Source organism: Chiloscyllium plagiosum, unplaced genomic scaffold (genome assembly GCF_037043375.1).
Source record: "Chiloscyllium plagiosum isolate Xiang-an unplaced genomic scaffold, Cpla_swu_hap1 HiC_scaffold_18, whole genome shotgun sequence".
NCBI lineage: Eukaryota > Metazoa > Chordata > Chondrichthyes > Orectolobiformes > Hemiscylliidae > Chiloscyllium > Chiloscyllium plagiosum.
Genome location: NW_028270156.1, coordinates 47,611,369 through 47,633,732, shown reverse-complemented (window position 1 = coordinate 47,633,732; position 22,364 = coordinate 47,611,369). Strand labels below are relative to the sequence as shown.

The 22,364-nt window shown below is 39.6% G+C and overlaps 1 protein-coding gene across 1 annotated transcript in view; it reads right to left on the bottom strand.

Annotated features, from left to right (window-relative positions):
* Positions 1-4,049: 4,049 nt before the first annotated feature.
* The window catches only part of LOC122557836 (serine/threonine-protein kinase BRSK2-like), a 966,919-nt gene continuing 948,604 nt past the window's right edge, over positions 4,050-22,364 (bottom strand). Inside the window, 2 exon segments of the mRNA XM_087996588.1 lie at positions 4,050-5,739; positions 5,741-5,841. Coding sequence (XP_087852714.1) covers positions 5,614-5,739; positions 5,741-5,841 — 227 coding nt within the window. The 3' untranslated portion in view covers positions 4,050-5,613.

Here is a 22,364-nt window from a genome sequence, read left to right as displayed (position 1 = left end):
AGAGCAAGAGTGAGAATGAGGCAACTTGAGCTATCTTCAGGTGCTCCTTCTCCTCAAGAAGGTAGCATCAGAGATCGACAGAAAGGTGTACCACCAGCATGACACTGAGAGATTAAAGTCAAGATGAGAGTGGTGCTGGAAAAGCACAGCAGGTCAGGCAGCATCCAAGGAGCAGGAAAATTGACGTTTTGGGCAAAAGCCCTTCATCAGAAATGTGGAATTAAATCCCAGAGAGTTCCAACAGTGCCCTGCGCCCAATCTTCCTATTAGTTACCCCATCCCTCCAGCAGGTCAGGACAGGAGATTACAAGAGACCCTCAGCAGGCTGGAGCCCTTTCGGCCTCAGACCACCCAGGATGGCTGCCAATATCATCTCTGTCAACAGGGCACACCACCTAAGCAGGTAACCTGCTCTGGATATCATGGCTGTACCCAGGTCTAGTGATAGGAGATGAAAGATTTATGAGTTATAAAGATACAATGGGGTACACACGTGACCATTCACCACAGGCAAAACCGATTTATAAATGTTTAGTTATATGTTATTGAGGTATGGCAGTGCACTTTGTTGCTGATCAGTTTTGGAGGATATGGGTCTATGAATAGAGAATTTATGATGTCACATCATCAGCAGAGACATCTCTGAGTATTAGACACATGCTGGTTTGGCAGCATTCATACGGTTGGTGGCCTGAAACCCAGCTGGCAGTGCAGTAGGCAAGGGTTTGTCAAAATCTCATCCCTTTGAGGCTACTGTCTGAGCAGTATCAGCAACTAAGTCATTGCATACCTTACTGATGTCCACATGATGGCGCTCTTTGAAAGGCTTTGCCACCATTTGGAGAATATTTCAGTGATGAGTCACTCCTGGCCAAATTACAAGTGCATGTAGCTTCCAATATAACATGCATAAAGCTCAGCTTGTGCCAAGGGCCTGCAGCATTTTCTTGCCAAAGCTCATGGGACTATACAATGTTATACAGTGAGGGCTCTAACATTATACAGCATGAGCTCTGGTTGTCCTGGCACCGATGCCAGTGATTTTTTCTAAGCATTACAATGAGCATCATAAGGATGTGTGTTCAGAATAGAATACCAATAGTGTTATGGTGAAAACATCAAGCTTACTGCACCCACCAAAACAGCCATACAATGCAACCCCAGGCTCCCAGTAACCAGAGGTTAACAACCTGTAGTGCCATGAAGATGAAGCAGTGTCCCACTTTGATCTGGTGCTAGCGATAGCGTCACAGGCCTACTTGCCATATTGCTCTACTGCTCTACTGAAATTTGCCACTGTATTGACACCATCTCAGGTATCTTGCCTTTCCTCCCCACCAGAGAAGACACCTGGCAATTGCATCCCCCATTTGTAAATTCCTGTCCCCTCTGTTGTGTGAGCACCTCAACAGTCCTGGATGCTCAATTCTGGTAAGCACGGCAGCTCTCTACCTGAACAGCCCAATTCATTTTCAGCAATCGGCTCTGCCCCCATTGCCCCAGTGAAGCTTGGGCAGCATTGTACCTTTCCTTGGTTACACTTTACAGGTTCTGCACTGGTGACATTAACCAGCCTCCTTGCACCAAGGGGCAAACTGATGCTGGAGAGCAAACACTTGCCACCTGCAAGTTGGTGAGGATGGTAACTGAGAGATCCCTGACTGGAGTGCATACCTGAAGGATTGGTTTGCTTTGATCACAGACCAGCTGCACGTTCATGGGGTAAAACCCCTTCCCTTGCACTGCTCAGGCAGCCTGGCTCTATCTAGCATGACTGGAACAATTTTTCTCTTGTGAACAAGAGATTGGTAACCTCCCTGATGTGTTTGGGAGTGGTTGACTGTGATATACCATACATGCCCCAGTACAGCCTTGGAAAGAGCCACTGATAAAGAATTTCAGTGCTGTGGTCGATTTCAATGTTACTATCACTGGATGGCTTCCCAATCCTCACAGGACTTTTTTGAGGAGCTGGCTTATAATGAAAGCAGCTCATAACATTTTCAATTGCCTTTGACATTATCTCTCTATATGCAAGTAACTGCACTGTTTGCAAAGTATCCAATACTCACCACTTCACATTTACGGTTTAGAAATTCATTTATCAATTACACATCCATTCTGCAGGCGAGTTACTGACTAGTGAGAACAGGTAGCATTTGAGAGCTTCTTAACAATGGCTCAGTTTTGCCCATTCAATGTCACTCTAATTTATAGTGGTTTCTAGACATCCTTTGACCAAAGTGCTGTTGCTTGAATCTGGCCAATGGACCAAGGACTTTACTTACAATCCATTATTTGGTTACAGAGGCCAGACAATTCATCTCTTTATCCTCTGAAGGACTTTCTAAGGTTAGCAACATGACCCCCTGCCCCACCTGGCTCACCCTTCATTTTGTGAACTTGCACCATTGCTCCTCTGCCTTCCTGGATCTGTTCTTTTCTCTCCTGTATCTCTTCAAAATTAAATTTTATCATCACACTAAAATAAATTCTGTTACCTATCACAGCACATGCATGCTATTGTTTTTATAACATCTCTTAGCTAACCATCTGTTAAACCATTCTTCACTGGACAGCGCAAGACGTATTGAGAATGATGAAAAATAAAACGTAAGACAGGTCCAAACTTCAGGCCATGTGCTGGACATAACACCAAGTAGAGAAATAAGACTGGATTTTTAATGGTAGGAAACCAACTCCCAAATGTAAGAGGCAGTAGCTTTTGTTGTTTAAGTAAGGGTCAATTTTTTTGTCCCTGGTTTTAAGGGCTTGATGGACTGGAGAAGGTGTATGATTTCAAAGAAGAGAAAGAGACAATATGAAAATTGCTGCATTTTCAAAATTATTTCATTAATGCGGGTATTAAATCTAGGCCAGAACACTACTAACACATCACTATCTCCTCGTAAAGAAGAATTATGAAATTAAAGTGCACATATCAATGTGGCAAGGAGCCTGTACTGCAGGAATGAATTACCAGAGTAATCTCACTGTATATTGATCATCACTATTCTTGTTTAAAGGCAAAATTTGAAATTTGCCACATATATATCACAGAACATAAAAATATTTATAGCATCTAAGAAATATTAGTCGTTTTGCAGGGATGGACCACTTTATGTTGTGTACCATAACATGGAGATATACTGTGACTGTGAACAAGTACATATTAATGCATGTGATGACAATACAAAGCATACCTTGAAATGTGAATTTAGTCATCATGTCCCATCTTCTTTCTTCACAAAGCATGGAGAATCCAGAAAAATTTTTAAATTAAGCCTACTAGGAAACCTCCTTCCTGTTGCTTCACACAGTTTTAATTATACTGGGGAGGGCCGTAAGGGTGAAGAAATACTCTTGAAGATGATCTCATACTGTATGACCACATTTATTTCAGCCAGCTTCACCCTTGAGTTACGTAAAATATGTGGATGCAAAGCTGAATATGTCTTCATCGTACAGTACAACTGTCCCAATGGGGAAAGGAACCTGAGAACTGGAACCTGGAGACGAAAGTAAATTGCTGAACAAACCATAAATCAAATAGATGCATTAATTATATAAAAGTTACATTTTCAACTAGCATTGTGTAGTGTAAAGTCATCTACCAGAAACATTAAGAAGTTAGTATTAAACTCATTTATGTACAGTATGCAACTGGCCTCAAATCTCTACTGGGAGCAACCTTTGACTTAAGACTTGAAGATCATGGACATGCTGAGGTTTTAGGTTTAGATTTTTAAAACTTTTCACTTTCTGTCCAGGTTTAATCCAGTAGGCATTTTTCTTCCTTCTAAAATTACAAATGATTGGAACTGTACATAGTTCTGGACACTGTAAACTTTCTTCTGTTTTTGATCTGCTGAAACTCTATAGTACATAGGTGACCTTTTGCGGAGACAGGTACATAGCCCTTTAAAGTAATTCTACTATCTAATGGTCATCAGCAAAGTATAAACACACAAAATGATTGGAATTGAATGAATTTATTGATCTTGCACTGAAATTGCTCACAGTTATATTACAAGGGGGGGGGGGGGGGGGGGAGAATTGGGTGGGTACATTGGATAGTTTGTCTGTTAAATAAGTATTTTTTTTTCTCCAAGTACAAAATAGGAAGGATATCAATATAAGTATTGCTTTATTTCTTCCCCTTCCTGCTTGTACCATCCATGTTGTACTCCAACCATTTTGCAGAGGTACGGTGGTAAGGAAGCATTAGTTGTGCACGTGGGAAAGCAAGAAAGAGGACAGAGCATTATGAGAACAATTACAGCAACATCATGCAAAGAAAAAACCATGTCTGACATGCACACAGTTATACAAGATAAATTCAATAACAGTAACCTCCAGTGGTTCAAAGTCCATTGTTGATTTACTTATGTACAAGAACTGGTCAAATAATTTTACCTGTGGAACACGCACACTGATATGAAACTAACAAATAGCAATATAAGATAATCATTTCAGACACTACTGCTATTCTACATTCTTAAAGTACTGTTTTTGTTTTAAACATATACTACAAGTTCCTTGAATTGGGACAGAATAAGTTAATATTGTTCACAAAGCTCTGATAAATTGGACAAAATATTTTTTTTTCCTTTAATACAGTAAGTGTTGCCTCTATAAGTCATTCACAATGAAAGACAACATTCATACACCTAGACATTCTGCTGATAAATTACTGGGGTTCAATAAATAAGAACAAAAAGGGGGAAAAATATATAAAATGCCCACAATAAATGTAGCCTTTAACAGCAGTGGGTGGTCAAACCATCCCCCCACCCCATGATAGTAAACCAGCAACATGGTTCATTCGAACATGGTGCCCTTATGAAATGAATAAAATATTTATATATACACATATATATTACCCTGAAAATAAATAATACTGACAAACTTATAACTGGCAACACAGTGTTTGAATCTGTTTTGTTCTACAGCTAAACAAGGTGTCACGACTAGACAAACAAAATTTATACAGAAAGTAGGGGTGGTACAAGGTGGTGGATTTGTTACACTTGTTCGTGCTTTAGTTCATTGCTGCGGTGTTGTCTGACCCCCAGATTTCTTACCCATCAGCAGCAGTCTCACCAAAGTCCTGCTTCTACAAAGGAAGTGTCCACTGAGGCTGCTGGAGCTTATGTTGCTGTTGTGGTGCTATTGAATTCACCCCCCACATCCCCGCTCTGGTGGATAACCTGCTGCTGAAGGGTGTCAGTCTCTCCCAGGATTTCTGTTCCCTTTCCTGGGGTGCAGCAGCTCTCGATTGGTCAAGTGTTAAGCGTCATTAGGGCGCCAGGTTCCCACATGCACCAAGATATCAGCTGCCTTTCCTTCGACAAATATCCGCAGCCATAGGGTTCACCAGATGGGGTTTAACAAGTTTTCTGGACAATTCCTGGCAGTAGAGTGGAAATAAATCAGGTCATCATAAAAGGAGAGCAGCAAAAACAGGGAAACAAATGCTGTAGAGAGGGGTTGCACGTGCTAATCCTCAGTTATATACAATCATTCCGCCATACAAAATCTGTCTATGGACATTGTACCGAAGCAGTCTGTTATTTACTTCCTTTCAGGACATGGGACTAATTCTAAATGCATTTAAGGTTGGTCCTGTGTCCCAATACTTGGCACCATCTTTGCCTTCTTTTTCCCAGCTGGAAATTTAGAGTGTCCTCTAGAACCATAGTCAATAGCATCAGAATCATTCTGCTTGGTGTTTTGTGCCATGTTTGGTTGGCGTAGCTGGTGGATGAGCTACTTGCCCATTATCCTTCTCGTCTGAAAAAAGTTGTTTAATTACGTCAAAGAAGTTACTCAATGGGCTGCCTGGGTACACAAACAGAAAGAAAGAAAGAACAAACAAACAGATGAACAATGGGTCACGAGAGAAGTGAAATGAGATCCATAGCCACAAATGCCTGAAAGAAGAAGCATGTCAGCACTGAGCCTTTGAAATCACAATTTTTTTTTGGCGAGTTGGCTTGTTTGAAAATGATCAAGTCAAAAGACTTCTTGCAACTTAGTTTTGGTTTGAAAGTGGCTTTGGAGTCTCACTTTTTCTATTTGAATGGAATTAGTTGACAGAAAGAATGAAGGAGAGCACTGAAGATGCTGGAAGGGGAGACCGCGTCTCACTGGAAAAAGGGATGTTGCTGAGAAACATTTCAGCTGCTTCCAAGAACATGATTACAACTATTGACTTCACATACACTTCAACATCAACATTCCCGACTGTCTTACGTCTTCCTAATTAAAATCATGACTCCCTGGCCTGTCTTGGAAAGAGAGGAGAATGAGGAAGAGCAAGTGGGAGATAGAAAAACAGGAAATTTAACCCTCCCCAGATAGGGGTTTTCTCAATAATATGTCATTAGTTTGATACTGCAGGAAATTACAGTATCTGGAGACTTCAGTGAACATAACTGGATTGCAATGGGTCCATGCAGCTCTCACTGGAATCATTCATCACAAAAGAATTTGGAGGCATTTAGTGTTTATTATCTGATCACCCTTTTCAGTGACAGATATATTTTTGAGGCTTACTGACAAAACATGTTTTTATTAACTAATTATTTACTGTAACACCTAAAAGAGGAAACCATTCTAATTTAGATTTTGCATAGCCAAGGTTAAACTGCATGTAAACATTTATAACAGCTTTTACGGCAGAGTACCTTTCAAGCTGTATGAAGACTTAATCAAACTGAAATTATTTTATAAATTTAATCTGCAGGCCCAGAATATTTTTCAAAGCTGCCATCATCTTCCACTTAATTTAATTTTGCTCCTTGCTGGCTCATTTGCAATATATTGATGTGAAAATGAGTCATAAGTCTGAGGGTTGATTCTTGCCCTGTGGTAAATGAACTAAAATTTGCTGGGCCCACATTACATTTGGACAAAGGACACAGAGTTTTCCTACTGATTCACTACCAGAAATTGTGCATGTCAATGTTGAGAGAGGTTGGACTGAATTCTATCGAGTTACCCCCAACCCCTCATCCTCACCTCCTTCCTGTGATCAAAACATCCAGCCAACATTCACTGTCCAAACTCTCACATCAAAAACAACCACTTGGCCAAAATACCAGAGGTCAGCTAATATGTGTAAAACTAAATCATATGTGCAGGAGATGAGGGCAAGGGAAAACCAGGAAAACTAACCTCAGTAAAAATTGTACTCCTTAAATGTTTAAATTTCAGATTAAAAGGTAAGCTTTTTTTAAAACTCTATGATTATTCGGGATGCACTAATTTCAAATAAGTAATATAATTCATGTCACACATGGCATTTAGTTCAAAAGACGTATTCAAAGTTATCATATCCACCTGAGATATGTTCCCAAAATTGCTGCAAAGTAATTAAACAATCCACTACTCACTCATGTCACAGCAATTTCAAGACCAAAGGGCTACCTATCACTTCAGCAAGAAACATTAGTCACTCATAAGGTCTACCAATTCTTAGCCTGCTAGTACAGGAGAGAGAGAGAGAGAGGGAGAGAAAGAAAGAGTGTGTGTGTGCGCGCATGTGTGAGGGAGTGAGTGAGAAAGAAAGAGAGAGAGAGAGACCCACAAAACAATACAAAAGCTAACAAGCAAACCCCATAAAAAGCTTAAATTCCAGTTCCTGAGGCCTGATAAAGAACATAGAACTGTTCAAAAACATGATTATCTCATCTTTCAGAATCAAGCAAAGTACATTAGCCTAAAAGGGAATAAACTTCCAGGGCAATAGAACATCAGAAAAAAATAAAAGCAACTAACAGACATTCTGAAATTCTAAATACATCAGTGTGCTTAACAAATCTTTAAGGGACAAGCACACTAAAAATATACATGATTATCTTGTTGGAACGATTAGTAATTAAACAATCCTTGTTCTTCAATGTTTACAATGAAAGTTGGCATGTTTGCACATTATATAATGTAATACAACAATTTGCTTCTAATCTTATCATAAAGGAAACTGACTGTGAATGACTCAGTGATGTTATGGAACAAATGATTAAAAAGCTGCAGCAAAATCTTCTCTCCATGGTTTCAGCAAAGGCACTAATCTATTTGGAATAAGTGTGCTAAATTTCCATCAAATTAATAAATAGAGGAGTTTGATAGGAGTTTGCTCAGGAACCAAAAACAATATCGCTAATGATAATTCTCACCATAAGTTTTGAAAGCAAAGCATCTCTATGTCCTAAACTTTGTCTTCAAATATTTATCCCAATTTCTCACTACAATAATGCTATTCTCTGTCAGTGGATAGTCTTGATTCGAACATCAGGATTTGTTTCAGATTATTGTGAGCACGTATTATATTTAATATGTATGCTTTCAGTTGACTTGTTCAAAGTTTAAAGTTTTTCTCCATATATAACCAAAAATCCATAATCAGAGAAATGAACAGAAAGGATAAATGGTGGTCCAATTCTAAGGCAAAATAAATCACAGTCAAGAGTGTGGTGCTGGTAAAGCACAGCAGTTCAGGCAGCATCCAAGGAGCAGGAAAATCGGGCAAAAGCCCTTCATCAGGAAATCACACACTATTTTGCCAAAGTTAGAAGACTTGACTCTGACTTCCCTCCGTGTCCCTGCTTGTTTATGTGCTTTTCTACTCCGTCTCCATGGGATGTCTTTGTGGAGTGCTTAAATATAAACTCTGCCTGTTATCACACGATTTAATAATCAGGAGACAATCCTTCTACTATTGTGTGATCAGACTCAGGCTCTTGATTACACAGCTGGGACCCTTAAACCACTTCATGTGTCTATTTGTAAGAAATAATTTTATACCAATTCCATAGTAGGTCTCAATGTTATTTACTATGTAGACTGATCACAGAATCTAAATAGGGATTTTCAGCATCTTACATTCTCCTTATTTACCGTCTCAATTAATCATTTTCCAAGAAAATAAACCAAAGGTTATATGTGAATCTCATTCAAAACAACAGGAACATTATTAATTATGGTTGGCTGAGGGTAGCAACATTGAAACCTAGTGCTTGTGCCACATTAATAACATGTGAATCAAATGTAGATATAATGGGCAAAAGAGCTCCTTTCAAGATCACTGCACCACTGACAATCACACTTACTAACAAATTACTCAAGACAGTCTTAATTTGATTATACAATGTCTTGGACTTTATAACTTAAAAACAAGCAATCCTATAAGCACTCACTTTTATTAAGTGTAATGTGTTGTTAATACAGAAATCAGGGAATTGCTATTCTAGTTGCTCTGGCCCTCAATGAACGACAAGTTCTGCCAAACAACATGTCTGGCACTGAAAATTAATTTTTACAAGTGTGAAGTCCCATTCTTTTAGATTTTAATTATTCCTTCAGATTTAAACAAGAGTATTTATTTTCACTTTCCTCTTTCTTAATTCCACTGTCCAGTATCCTCTTTAGAACTTGTTCTGTCAAAAGGGCTTCTAAATCATAACATGTTCCAATGCAAACCAACAAAAAGGCTACTGGAGACTTTTGTTCATCACTGAACAGAAAACAGTTCAATGACTATGAGTTGATTAATATTCATGGTAGAATCTGAGACATGTTTATAGGTCACAAGTATATTGTAATTCTGAAATACTTTAAATTAAATAAGGTTTCCTAATCCAAAACAGTAACATTAGATAGAACAATTAGAACCAAATGGGTCTTTCTTAATTGCAGCCTTTGTTCAGTTGGTAGTACTCCTGACTTTGACGAGGACAATTATGGTTCCAAGTCTCACTTATACAGTCATACTGCACGGAAACACCCTTCAGTCCACTTGTCCTTACTGACCATATATCCCAAACTGAGCTCACCCCATTTGCTAGCATTTGGAGCATTTGGCCCATATACCTTTAAACCCTCCTATTCATTTATCCATCCAAATGCCTTTTAAGTCTTTTATCTGTACCTACCTCCATTAGTTTCTCTAACACATCGTTTCATAAATGCACCACCCTCTGCATGTAAAAGTTTTGGATTCCTACACCCCAAAGAACAAAGAACAAAGAAAATTACAGCACAGGAAAAGGACTTTCGGCCTTCCAAGCCTGCGCTGATCCAGATCCTCTATCTAAACCTGTCATCTATTTTCTCATGATCTGTATCCCTCTGCTCCCTGCCCATTCATGTATCTGTCTAGATACAGCTTAAATGATGCTATCATGCCCACCTCTACCACTTCCTTTAACAAAGCGTTCCAGGACCCCACTACCCTCTTAATAAGGAACTTTCCCTTAAACTTTTCCCCTCTCAGTTTGAACCCGTGACCCCTCGTAATTGAATTCCGCACTCTGGGTAAAAGCTTCTTGCTAATCACCCTGTCTATACCTCCCATGATTTTGTAGACCTCAATCAAGACCTCAACCTTCTTTTTTTCTAATGAAAATAATCTTAATCTACTCTACCTCTCCTCATAGCTAGCACCCTCTATACCAGGCAACATCCTGATGAACCTCCTCTGCACCCTCTCCAAAGCATCCACATCCTTTTGGTAATGTGGTGACCAGAACTGTACACAGTATTCCAAATGTGGCCGAACAAAAGTCTTACATGACTTGCCAACTCTTGTACTCAATACCCCGTCTGATAAAGGAAAGCAAACCATATGTCTTCTTGACCACTCTATTGACCTGTGTTGCCACCTTCAGAGTAAAATGGACCTGAACACCTAGATCTCTCTGTACACCAATTTTCAACAGGACTTTTCCATTTAGTGTATAGCTCGCTCTTGAATTGGATCTTCCAAAACGTATCACCTCACATTTATCCAGATTGAACTCCATCTGCCATTTCTCTGCCCAACTCTCCGATCTATCTATATTCTGCTGTAATCTCTGACAGTGCCCTTCACTATCTGCTACTCCACCAATCTTAGTGTCATCTGCAAACTTGCTAATCAGACCACCTGTACCTCCTTCCAGATCATTTATGTATATCACAAACAACAGTGGTCCCATTACAGATCCCCGTGGAACACCACTGGTCACAGGTCTCCATTTTGACAAACTCCATTCAATTATTATTCTCTGTCTCCTGTTGCCCGGCCAGTTTTCTATCCACCTAGCTAGTACACCCTGGAAGCCATGCGACTTCACTTTCTCCATCAACATTCCATGGGAAAGTTTATCGAATGCCTTAGAAGTCCATGTATATGACATCTACAACCCTTCCCTCATCAATCAACTTTGTCACTTCCTCAAAGAATTCTATTAAGTTGGTAAGACAAGACCTTCCCTGCATAAAACCATGTTGCCTATCATAAGCCCATTTTCTTCCAAATGGGAATAGATCCTATCCCTCAGTATCTTCTGTATCAGTTTCCCTGTTACAAATGTTAGGCTTACTGGTCTACAATTACTTTGATTATCCATGCTACCCTTCTTAAAAAAGGGGGACAACATCAGCAATTCTCCAGTCCTCCTGGCCCATGTTCAAGAATGTTGCAAAGATATCGGTTAAGGCCTCAGTTATTTCCTCTCTCGCTTCCCTTAGTAACCTGGAATAGATCCCATCCAGACCTGGGGACTTGTCCATCTTAATGCCTTTTAGAATACCCAAAACTTCCTCCCTCCTTATGCCGACTTGATCTAGAGTACTCAAAGATCTATGCATAACCTCAACATCCATCATGTCCCTCTCGTCGATGCAAAGTACTTGTTAAGCATCTCACCCACTCCAAGCATAACTTTCCTCCTTTGTCATTGAGTGGGCCAGCCCTTTCTCTAGTTAACTTCTTGCTCCTTCTTTATGAATAAAAGGCTTTTGGATTTTCCTTAACCCTGTTTGCTAAAAGTATTTCATGGCCCCTTTTAACCTTCTTAATTCCTTGTTTCAGATTAATTCTACACTGCCGATATTCTTCAAAAGCTTTGTCTTCAGTCACCTAGACTTATGTATATCTCCTTTCTCCTTTTAGCTAGCCTCACAGTTTCACCTGTCATCTATGGTTCCCTAATGTTGCCATTTCTATCCCTCATTTTCTCAGGAACATGTCTCTCTTGCACTCTAATCAACCTCTCTTTAAAAACCTCCCACATGAAGGAGCAACGCTCCGAAACCTAGTGCTTCTAAATAAACCTGTTGGACTATAACCTGATGCTGTGTGATTTTTTTTTAACTTTGCCACTTATCAAATGATTTACTTTCAAACAGCTACTCCCAATCTATATTCCCCACCTTCTGCTGAATTTTGGTATAGTTGGTCTTCCCCCAGTTTAGCACTCTTCCTTTAGGACTACTCTTGTCTTTGTCCATGAGCATTCTAAAACTTACGGAATTGTGATCACTATTCCCAAAGTAATCCCCTCCTGAAACTAGGCCGGGCTGGGCTCATTCCCCAACACCAGGACCAGTATGGCCCCTTTCTGCATTGGACTATTTACATATTACTCTGGAAAACCTTCTCGGATGCTCCTTACAAATTCTGCTCCATCTAGACCTCTAACACTAAGTCAATGTTGGGAAAATTAAAATCTCCTATCACCACCACCCTGTTGCTCTTACATCTTTCCACAATCTGTTTACATATTTGTACCTCTATTTCACACTTGCTGAGACCAGAATTGTACGCGGTATTCTAAGTGACCTAACCAATATCCTGTACAGCTGCATCATGATATTCCTACACACAATGTTGTGACCAATGAAGGTGATTATGCCAAACACCTTCTTCACCACTCCCTGCCTACTTGTGACTCCACTTTCAAGAAAGTATGCACCTGCATCCCCAGGTCACTTTCTTCGGCAACATTCCCCAGGGCCTGAACATTAATGTATAAGTCCTACCATAGTTTGCCTTACCAAAATGCAATACTTCACAGTTTTCTAAATTAAACTCCATCTGCTACACATGGCCCATTGGCCTATCTGACCAAGGTCCTGTTGTATTCTGAGATAATTCACTGTCCACTACACCACCTATTTTGGTGTCATCTGCAAAACTTACTAACCATACCTCCAATATTCACATACAAATCATTTATATAAATGACAAAAAACAGTGGATCCAGCACCAATCCTTGTGGCACACTGCTGGTCACAGTCCTGCAATTCAAAAAGCAACCCCCTTCTGTCTCCTACCTTCCATCTAATTGGCTAGTGCCCTCTGGATCCCACTTGATCTAACCTTACTAACCAGTCTATCATGTAGAAGCTTGTCAAACGCTTTGCTGAAGTCCATATAGACAATGTTTACCATTCTGCTTTCATCAATCTTCTTTACCATTTCTTCAAAACAAAACTAATCAAATTAGTGAGACACAATTTCCATGCAAAAGCCAAGTTGACTATCCCTAATTCAGTCTTCACAGTTCATAATCCATTCTGTCACACATATGCAGTGGTGTGCTTTTGGAGATGGCCATCATTTGGATGAAATATTAAACTCAGTCTGTTTGCCCTCTAACAAGAAGGGAAAGGGAGCTATCATTAGTGACTGGTCAATATTTATCTTTCAGCCAACAGGGCTTAAACAGAGGATTTGATTATTATCACATTTCTGATCATGTAATTTGCTGTGCTCAAAGTGATAGTTGTGCTTCCTATATTACAACAGTCATATATTTGTTAAAGCACTTTGCGATGTCCTGAGATCATGAAAGATGCTGCATAATTACTGTCTTTCTTGAATCAGATCTTCCTTTTTCAATTTTTGCTTTTCTCATTTAATGTTCCAACTGACTTACTTTACCCATAAATGTACTGATACTGATGCTGAGTCTTCCCTCACCAAACACTAATATTATGCACGAGCAAAGGTCAGCTGATGCACTGATTCAGCCTGAAACTATTCAATCCCTCTTCCACGGAGTTAGTCAGGATTCAATTCATGTTTAAAATCCAAAATCATAACTATCTGCTCTAAACATGGTTCCAATACTGAACTATCAACTCATCTTGTTCACCATTTACTGACTTGTATCTTCTCCTCCCCTGACATTAATGAAATCTGCTTTTGCTGGGTGAGCATAATCAGAGTATTTATATAGATAAATGTTTTCTATTTACAACAAACTTGCTTTGGACTATAGCTGACTGTGGGTGGTATCTCTGACCTTATCCTCCATCACGAGCAATTGATAGTGGAGTGCTGCTCCTTCACATGATGAAGTAGTAGCACTCTGAAAGTTTGTGATTTCAAATGAGCCTGTTGGACTATAATCTGGTGTCGTGTGACTTCTGACTTTGCCCAGCCCAGTCCAACACTGGCACTTCCACATCATGAGCAATTGAGAACACTTTGTGAACAGAAATTCAGTTTTTCTGATCACTTGTTTGCCTTCAGAGAAAATTGGAGTCTATGGGTTTGGAATGTTGGGAAAATGTAGGACATATTGCCTTTTCCTCCTCATACTTCCCAGCTTTACTTATTAATTACTTCCATGGACAAGCTGATTACAAGCATTTAGAGGTTTAGTACTTTGCCATCCAGCTACACTTCCCTAGCACATTCTTATATTTGTATTCCAGGCAAGATGTCAGCAACTGGGTGCAGAGCCAATTTGTGTGTATGAAGTTCCACACCAGAGATGAGAATCAGATGCGAGATAATGATACAAATGAACCATGCATAGCAAATGGTCATAGTGGTCATATGTCCAGGGATAGATGAGATCATCAAACACAAGATCAGGAACGTGCACTGTTTGCAGCCACCATAATATTAGCACCAATTTCAAATAATTGTCAGAACAATAGTGAATTAACTCCAAAATAAACACAGAAAATGCTGGAGAAACTCAGCAGGTCTGGCAGCATCTGTAGAATTGTCCAGTTCAGAAGAAGTCATGCTGGATTTGAAATATAAAGCTCTGTTTCCCTCTCCACAGCTGCTGTCCAACCTGCTGAGTTTGTTCAGCACTCTGTGGTTCAGCATCTACATTATTTTACTTTTAAGTGAATTAACTCTACCCCAAAATACCTTTAAAAGGAATTAGTGTACAGAAAACATAAATAGCATTTTCCCATCAATCAGCATCTTATTTTTTCAATAAAAATGAGTGCAGTATAATTTACAAAACCAAATTTATAATTTAAAACATTAGCACTGTTGTTATTCAGAAAAGCAGATTTTCTTTTGATGTCTTCATTTCATTTAATCTGTTTAAAAAAATACCATGAGTGGGGTTGCAACGCTTGCTGTACTTCTGCTGGGTGTTGTCACCACTGGTGCGTGGTTTAAACTGTGTAAGGACAGTTAATGTGGGAATAAAATATTGTTTATATAAAGATACAGCTCTCCAAAAAATCAAGAAGAAACACAGCTAGCCCAGACTTATGGAACACAGAGGAGATGGCCTGCTTTAGCAAGAATCTTGATCAGATACTGGTCCAGGGCCAAACTCATTACAGTATGAAATGCTGAGGCTGACATTGTAACCTGGTTCCTAACTTGCACTAATTTTTCATTGGGCTGGTGTGGAGATCTGTCATCAGTAGCAGGCTACCTCAGCCATCTCTGTCTCAAATAATTTGAATGGGTCATACCATCTTAGAGTGATGCTAATCACCACAGGTACAATTAAGACAACAGGCCTTTTCATTTGTTTAGTATTGAAATGTACATATTACTGTGGCAATTTTACGCTGCAAAGAATTTGGTGCATGAACAAAAATGGAATCTACTGTGGGAACTTTATCACTAGGATTCAGTAATGCTCCCTCACCTTATCAACCATCAATAAAAAGGCATTTGCTTGTAGAGAAAGATTGAAAGGGCAAATCTTTGTAGGTAGGTTCGTGATGATAACTCCTTCCTTATCTTGAGTAAATATTAAGTGCAACATGCCTCCAAACCCTTTCTAACAAAAACAGCAATTGACAAGCCAACATTCTACCACATTGCCGCTACGTTACATCTGACATTTATTGTTTTAAAACACATTATAAGATATATTATACACTCTTTACAGATACCTTCTTTGGCTAAAAGCCCAGACGTTTGCCTTCAAATTCAGTTGCTCCTTGCAAAGTAAGTTATTTAGAACTATCTTTCAGATAAGTAGTGGCAATTTAATTTGCTTAATTGTTTGTTAATCATTCCATTAAGTAGATGCAATTCTATTTCATAGTTATCATTATTAGCCTTTCTGAAGGGATTACATTGATCAGTACTTTTGGTTTGGAGGTGTTTAATGCAGAGATACATTTACATCTGTATTTGAAGCTATGAAACAGATGTGGTCTGACAGAAAACTTGTACTTTGCTGAAACCCAGAGGACCTGATCATCTGCTCTAACACTGACAGAAAACATCAAAGGAGCACAGCATCTGGCCTCAGCTATCTGTCAGAGAAACTCACTATGCTCTAAATAGTTGCCTCGTTAAAATTGTTAACAACAAGTTAATGGATTTGGAAACAAACACAATGTAATGTTATATTTGTAATGTTATATTTGCAACCTTGCAAGGAATAATTTTAATTTAAGTTTAACCATGTTGGGAGGAAACATAACTCACTGCCGTTCAACCAGTTTGTTTGCCCTTCCATTTCCTGAAGAAAACACATTAATTTTCAAACAAACCTCTTGTTGCCGATTAGTGACTGTGCCAATTGAACCCAAGCATCAAAATGTGTCTAAATTTAAATGCCTTTCAACACCCTTCAATTATTCAGTGATGAACATACAAAGGACTGAGGCAAGAAGAAAAGGAAATGCCAGAATCCAAAGTGGAAGAAAGCTTAATTGGGTAAGGGGACAAGACAGTGTCTGTACATGACTAGGGAAGAGAGGGAAGGAGAAACAAATGGTAGTCACAGCATCAGTATATATTCAATTACTTTTTGAATCTTTTGGGGTAAATAGCTTTTTGCTTGTCTGACTGTTTCAAAAGAAACAAAGTCCTCTTAGGAACTCAGTGTTCACTGCAGCTACATTCCTAATTTCTTACTTCTGCCATAGCTGGGTCTGTGGAAACATTTTTTTATCAATGATATACCGTTCTCTTTTATGTTAAGTATTGCCTTCAAAAATAATTGCTTTTACATGTCGTCCTGGGTAAGGGTCATGTTCTCAGACACAGATAACTTTAATATTGCTCTCTTATTTAACATGGAAAATTATCCCAGAAGTAGGAATACTTGTTCCTTCCCCAAAGTGTAATTGCTTCACAGCACAGGATAAGGTGGCAACATATTCACTGGGAACACAAATTACAATATCACAAACCCCAATTGATGTTTAAGAAAGAACTGACAATTTATATTGCATCTTTCGTGTCCTAAGGACATCCCAAAGCTTCACAGCCAATTCCATATAGATCACATCTATAGCTCTTCCCTCATCAATCCTCTTTGTTACTTCCTCAAAAAACTCAATCAAGTTTGTGAGACATGATTTCCCACGCACAAAACCATGTTGATTATCCCTAATTAGTCCTTGCCTTTCCAAATACATGTACATCCTGTCCCTCAGGATCCCCTCCAACAACTTGCCCACTACCGATGTCAGGCTCACTGGTCTATAGTTCCCTGTTTGTCCTTACCACCGTTCTTAAACAGTGGCACCATGTTAGCCAACCTCCAGTCTTCTGGCACCTCACCTGTGACTGTCACATTTGACAAGGTTCCCCATGGGAGACTGATTAGCAAGATTAGATCTCATGGAATACAGGGAGAACTAGCCATTTGGATACAGAACTGGCTCAAAGGTAGAAGACAGAGGGTGGTGGTGGTTTTCTTTTTCAGACTGGAGGCCTGTGACCAGTGGAGTGCCACAAGGATCAGTGCTGGGTTCTCTACCTTTTGTCATTTACAGGATGTGAGTAGAAGAGGTACAGTTAGTAAGTTTGCAGATGACACCAAAATTGGAGGTATAGTGGATAGCGATGAGTGTTACCTCAGATTACAACAGGATCTTGACCAGATGGTAAACCAATGTCCTGTACAGCCACAGCATGACCTCCCAACTCCTGTACTCAACACTCTGACCAGATGGGCCAATGGGCTGAGAAGTGGCAGATGGAGTTTAATTCAAATAAATGCGAGGTGCTGCATTTTGGGAAAGCAAATCTTAGCAGGACTTATACACTTAATGGTAAGGTCCTAGGGAGTGTTGCTGAACAAAGAGACCTTGGAGTGCAGTTTCACAGCTCCTTGAAAGTAGAGTCACAGGTAGATAGGATAGTGAAGAAGGCATTTGGTATGCTTTCCTTTATTGGTCAGAGTGTTGAGTACAGGAGTTGGGAGGTCATGTTGTGGCTGTACAGGACATTGGTTAGGCCACTGTTGGAATACTGAGTGCAATTCTGGTCTCCTTCCTATCGGAAAGATGTTGTGAGACTTGAAAGGGTTCAGAAAAGATTTACGAGGATGTTGCCAGGGTTGGAGGATTTGAGCTATAGGGAGAGGCTGAACAGGCTGGAGCTGTTTTCCCTCGAGCTTCAGAGGCTGAGGGGTGACCTTATAGAGGTTTACAAAATTCTGAGGGGTATGGATAGGGTAAATAGGCAAAGTCTATTCCCTGGGATTGGCGAGTCCAGAACTAGAGGGCATAGGTTTAGGGTGAGAGGGGGAAGATATAAAAGAGACCTGCGGGGCAACTTTTTCACACAGAGGGTGGTACGTGTATGGAATGAGCTGCCAGAGGAAGTGGTGGAGGCTGGTATAAGTGTAACATTTAAAAGGCATTTGGATGGGTATAGGAATAGGAACGGTTTGGAGGGATATGGGCCGGTGGCTAGCAGGTGGGACTAGATTGGGTTGGGATATCTGGTCGGCATTGACAGGCTGGGGCTGTTTTCCCTGCAGCATCAGAGGCTGAGGGGTGACCTTATAGAGGGTTGGACCGAAGGGTCTGTTTCCATGCTGTATATCTCGATGACTCAAGGTATGCTGAAAGCACAGTCTCTGTGAGGAATTATGGTAGCTAAGCTGGATACTGTAAAATTCCTCAGCCGAGAGACAAATAACTAAATTATCTATTTTAGTGATGTTGATTGAGGAATAAATATTGGTATGTATACTAGAGAGAACATCCCATGACATCTTTCAATAACATCATGAGCTCTTTTATGCTGACTTGAGGTGGCAGTGGTAGCCTTGATTAAATGTCTCATCTGAAAGACAGCACTCCCACAATGAACTGGCAGCTTAGATTATGTGGTTGAAACTCAGACACAGAGGTGAAAGTGCTATAATCAAGTCCAGGTTGAATCTTTTGTGCAGAAATCAGGAGTCAGGGAAAAAAAAAGGTGAAAAATTATCATGGAAATTAAGTGTAAAGTGTGCCAGTGATACCATAAACACAATTCATCAAAAAACAAAAAACAGGTCTAAGGTCAGGGTGATTATTTTTATACATGGAATGTGACATTTAATTGGATACAAAACACAAAGACCTAGCTTTGTGTTTCACCCTTAGGGTGCTCAAATAAAGATGGATTTGATGGAATTTCAATTAAATCTCCAACAAAAACGCACAATATGATGCCTGTCATAAATAGTAATCTGTAAGAAAATAGCAAATGCCACAAAGGATTATCAACTGTCAGTGGTCCAAGAAATGTTGAAATATTCTTGGTTGGAGATACCAGAATAAACTTGAGGTAGATCAGGTGTAATCAAAATTTTGGAGTTTTGTTCAGAAAGCAATTTGCTTGGAAATGTGTACAGAAGATAATATTGTTGGAAAGAATCAAGAATATACATGTTGAAAAGCAAACTTCCTTTGACATGTTTCATATTGATCGTTACTGTTCACTTATACTTGAATCCTAGTAAATATTTTGGTTTATTAGTGGAAAGGAATCCATCATAAATGTCCTTTTGAATATTGAAAAGCAATAACTATAGGATAGCCTGTTTTTAAATGTTGTTCAAGGATTGCTATATCGCAGTATTTACTGATGGAGTGGAAAGCTGAGAGGTTGCCATGGAAATCCCATGTCTCAGTAGTGCACTGACTGATGGCTTCTCTAGGTATTAGAGGCAGTATCAATCTTCATTGTGCGAGCTACAATTTTGAAGCACTGCTTTTTTGCCTCCTTAGTTCAGTCTTGAAGATATTTTATTGTAACCTTTATTGCTTCCATTTCTTCAGAGTTAATTAATCTGTTACAACAGCAGTGATTTTAGAGTTAAATTGTAATGAGTGGAGCTTAAAACAACTACCATTAGGCATCTGTGCTATCAAATCAACATTGACTTTGTGGTTAAATGCAATATTTATAATCCCAATAAATCTGTGGGAACTGTTCAACAATTGGGATCACCACAGTATCTGGAGAAACTGATTACAGATCCATTTTCAGCTTTTGCTTTGAGCTCTTGGTATCCACTTCCCTCTCGATTCAGATTGTCTCCTACAACAGTATGCAAATTTGGTAAAGTAAAGTAACCCTGGATTCCCGTAGGGTCTGACGGACTTGTTGTGATCAATCCAGTGGCAATTACTTTCCTTTAAGGATATTTAAATACTGTTAGTGTAGAGGTGAGGTGATTTGTTTTTATACACATGGATTAACTGTAATAAGGAATACAGTGCTTGAAAGATGGTGCAGCATATTCAGTCACTTTCAGAAGGAATTGAATAAATCCATGAAAGGGAGAAATTGTGGGATGTAGGGAGAAAGCAGGAGAATGGGATTAATTGGACAATTCTATGGGTAAGCACAACGATTCTGTGATTCTCTGACACAATGACATTAAAAAAAAATTTTACAAACACACTGAGACTCTTCCTGTATTTTTCAACTGTTTGAGTCAAATTATTTGCACTTGCATTTTATGTTGGAGGAAAAAAATGTTCTTTCGTGTCAACACAATTAATAATCAAAGAAATTATTAATAGTGCAGTAAGGTCTTGTTTATATGATATATTTCAGATGCAGATTGTCAGGTTTTGAAACAAGCTCTTTCCATAGTATTTGAATATGCATGGAAAGATGTCAAGAGTTTTGTTTAAAGTATGGTAAATGCCTAAACTGTCATCAAGTTTCAGAGAATGCCTGATGTTTTTTGTAAACCTGGTTTGTGTTCCAGCGTGAGTTATGCTGCAGCTCTTTCTCACTGCTTGTCTCCAGCCTCAAGTTGAGTGTTGAAACACAGATGCAAGACTGAATCATACATTTCTTTGGCTAAGTGTCAATTTTGTAGCGTTTCTGTGGAGTGATTCGTCGTATGAGGCCAACCTACTCTTCTTATCAAACTTGCCTCCTTATCTACAGACTCTCTCTCTCTCTCTCACACACACACACACATACAATTCTTGCCCCATCCTACTACTGTTGGGCTATCCCAGAATTCACCAGTATTCTTGGCCATCCTTAGACAAGCTCTGTCACTCTGGAGCTGCCTTACAAAGCTCCTGAAATTTCCCTCTAAGGGACACCTTGCTTTGTGAGCAAGGACCCTGAGGTCCCAATGGATGCAGTGGTGGTGGGATGATCTTTTCCCACATGACCTGCAGAGGAGGTCATGACATCACACCATGATAATCTCTTTTGAGAGTGCAATCTCAGCCTCTGCATGAATACTCAGAAGTTCAGGAAGAAGGTCAATGACCTTTCCCATTCCACGAGTGTAAGTGCCACCATCTGCTCATCAATGCCTCACACTCACTTGATTTCTGCTACTGTACAACCTCCCACCAAAATCCATACTCTAGCGTCTTCCCTCACTCACTCTCACACACCTCGACCCCCAACAGCACTAACCTTGTATATCCTCGGTGCTGCCTATCACTCACTCAAGACACCTTCCCATCTTCACCAAAAGGAATGACTGTGCTTTCAACTCCCTTTCACTTCCAACTCTCGTAATACCTGCCTCTTCTTCAATCTAGGAGGAAAACAGCCTGGGCTGCCTGACACTCAGCTCATTACTCTATTACTCAGATTACGAACTTGTGGATGTGGAATTTGAAAGATAGATTGGTCCTGGAGGAAGTACAGTGCAGGGTTACAAGAATGATCCATGGATATCGGGGATTATTATGATGAGAGATAATACAAATTAGGTTTGCATTCTGTAGAATTTAGAAGGTTAAGGGGTATTCTAATTGAGGCTTTCAAGATAGTAACAGAACAAAACCAAGCAAGTCAACAATTTCCACTGGTTGGTGACTCCAGATTAAGGGGGCACAGTCAGAGAATTAGGGCCAGACCGTTCAGGAGACATGTTAGGAAGCACTTCAACACAAAAAGTGATAGAAGCTTGGAACACTCTTCCACAAAGCATCAGTGGATGTTGGATTAGTTGTTAATTTTAGATGTGAGATACTATCTTTGTTTAACAAAATTTTATCTAAGGGATATGGACCAAAAGTAGGTATATGGGGTTAAGGCACAGAACAGCTATGATGTCATTGAATAGTAGAAACAGCTTGAGGGGCTGAATGACCTA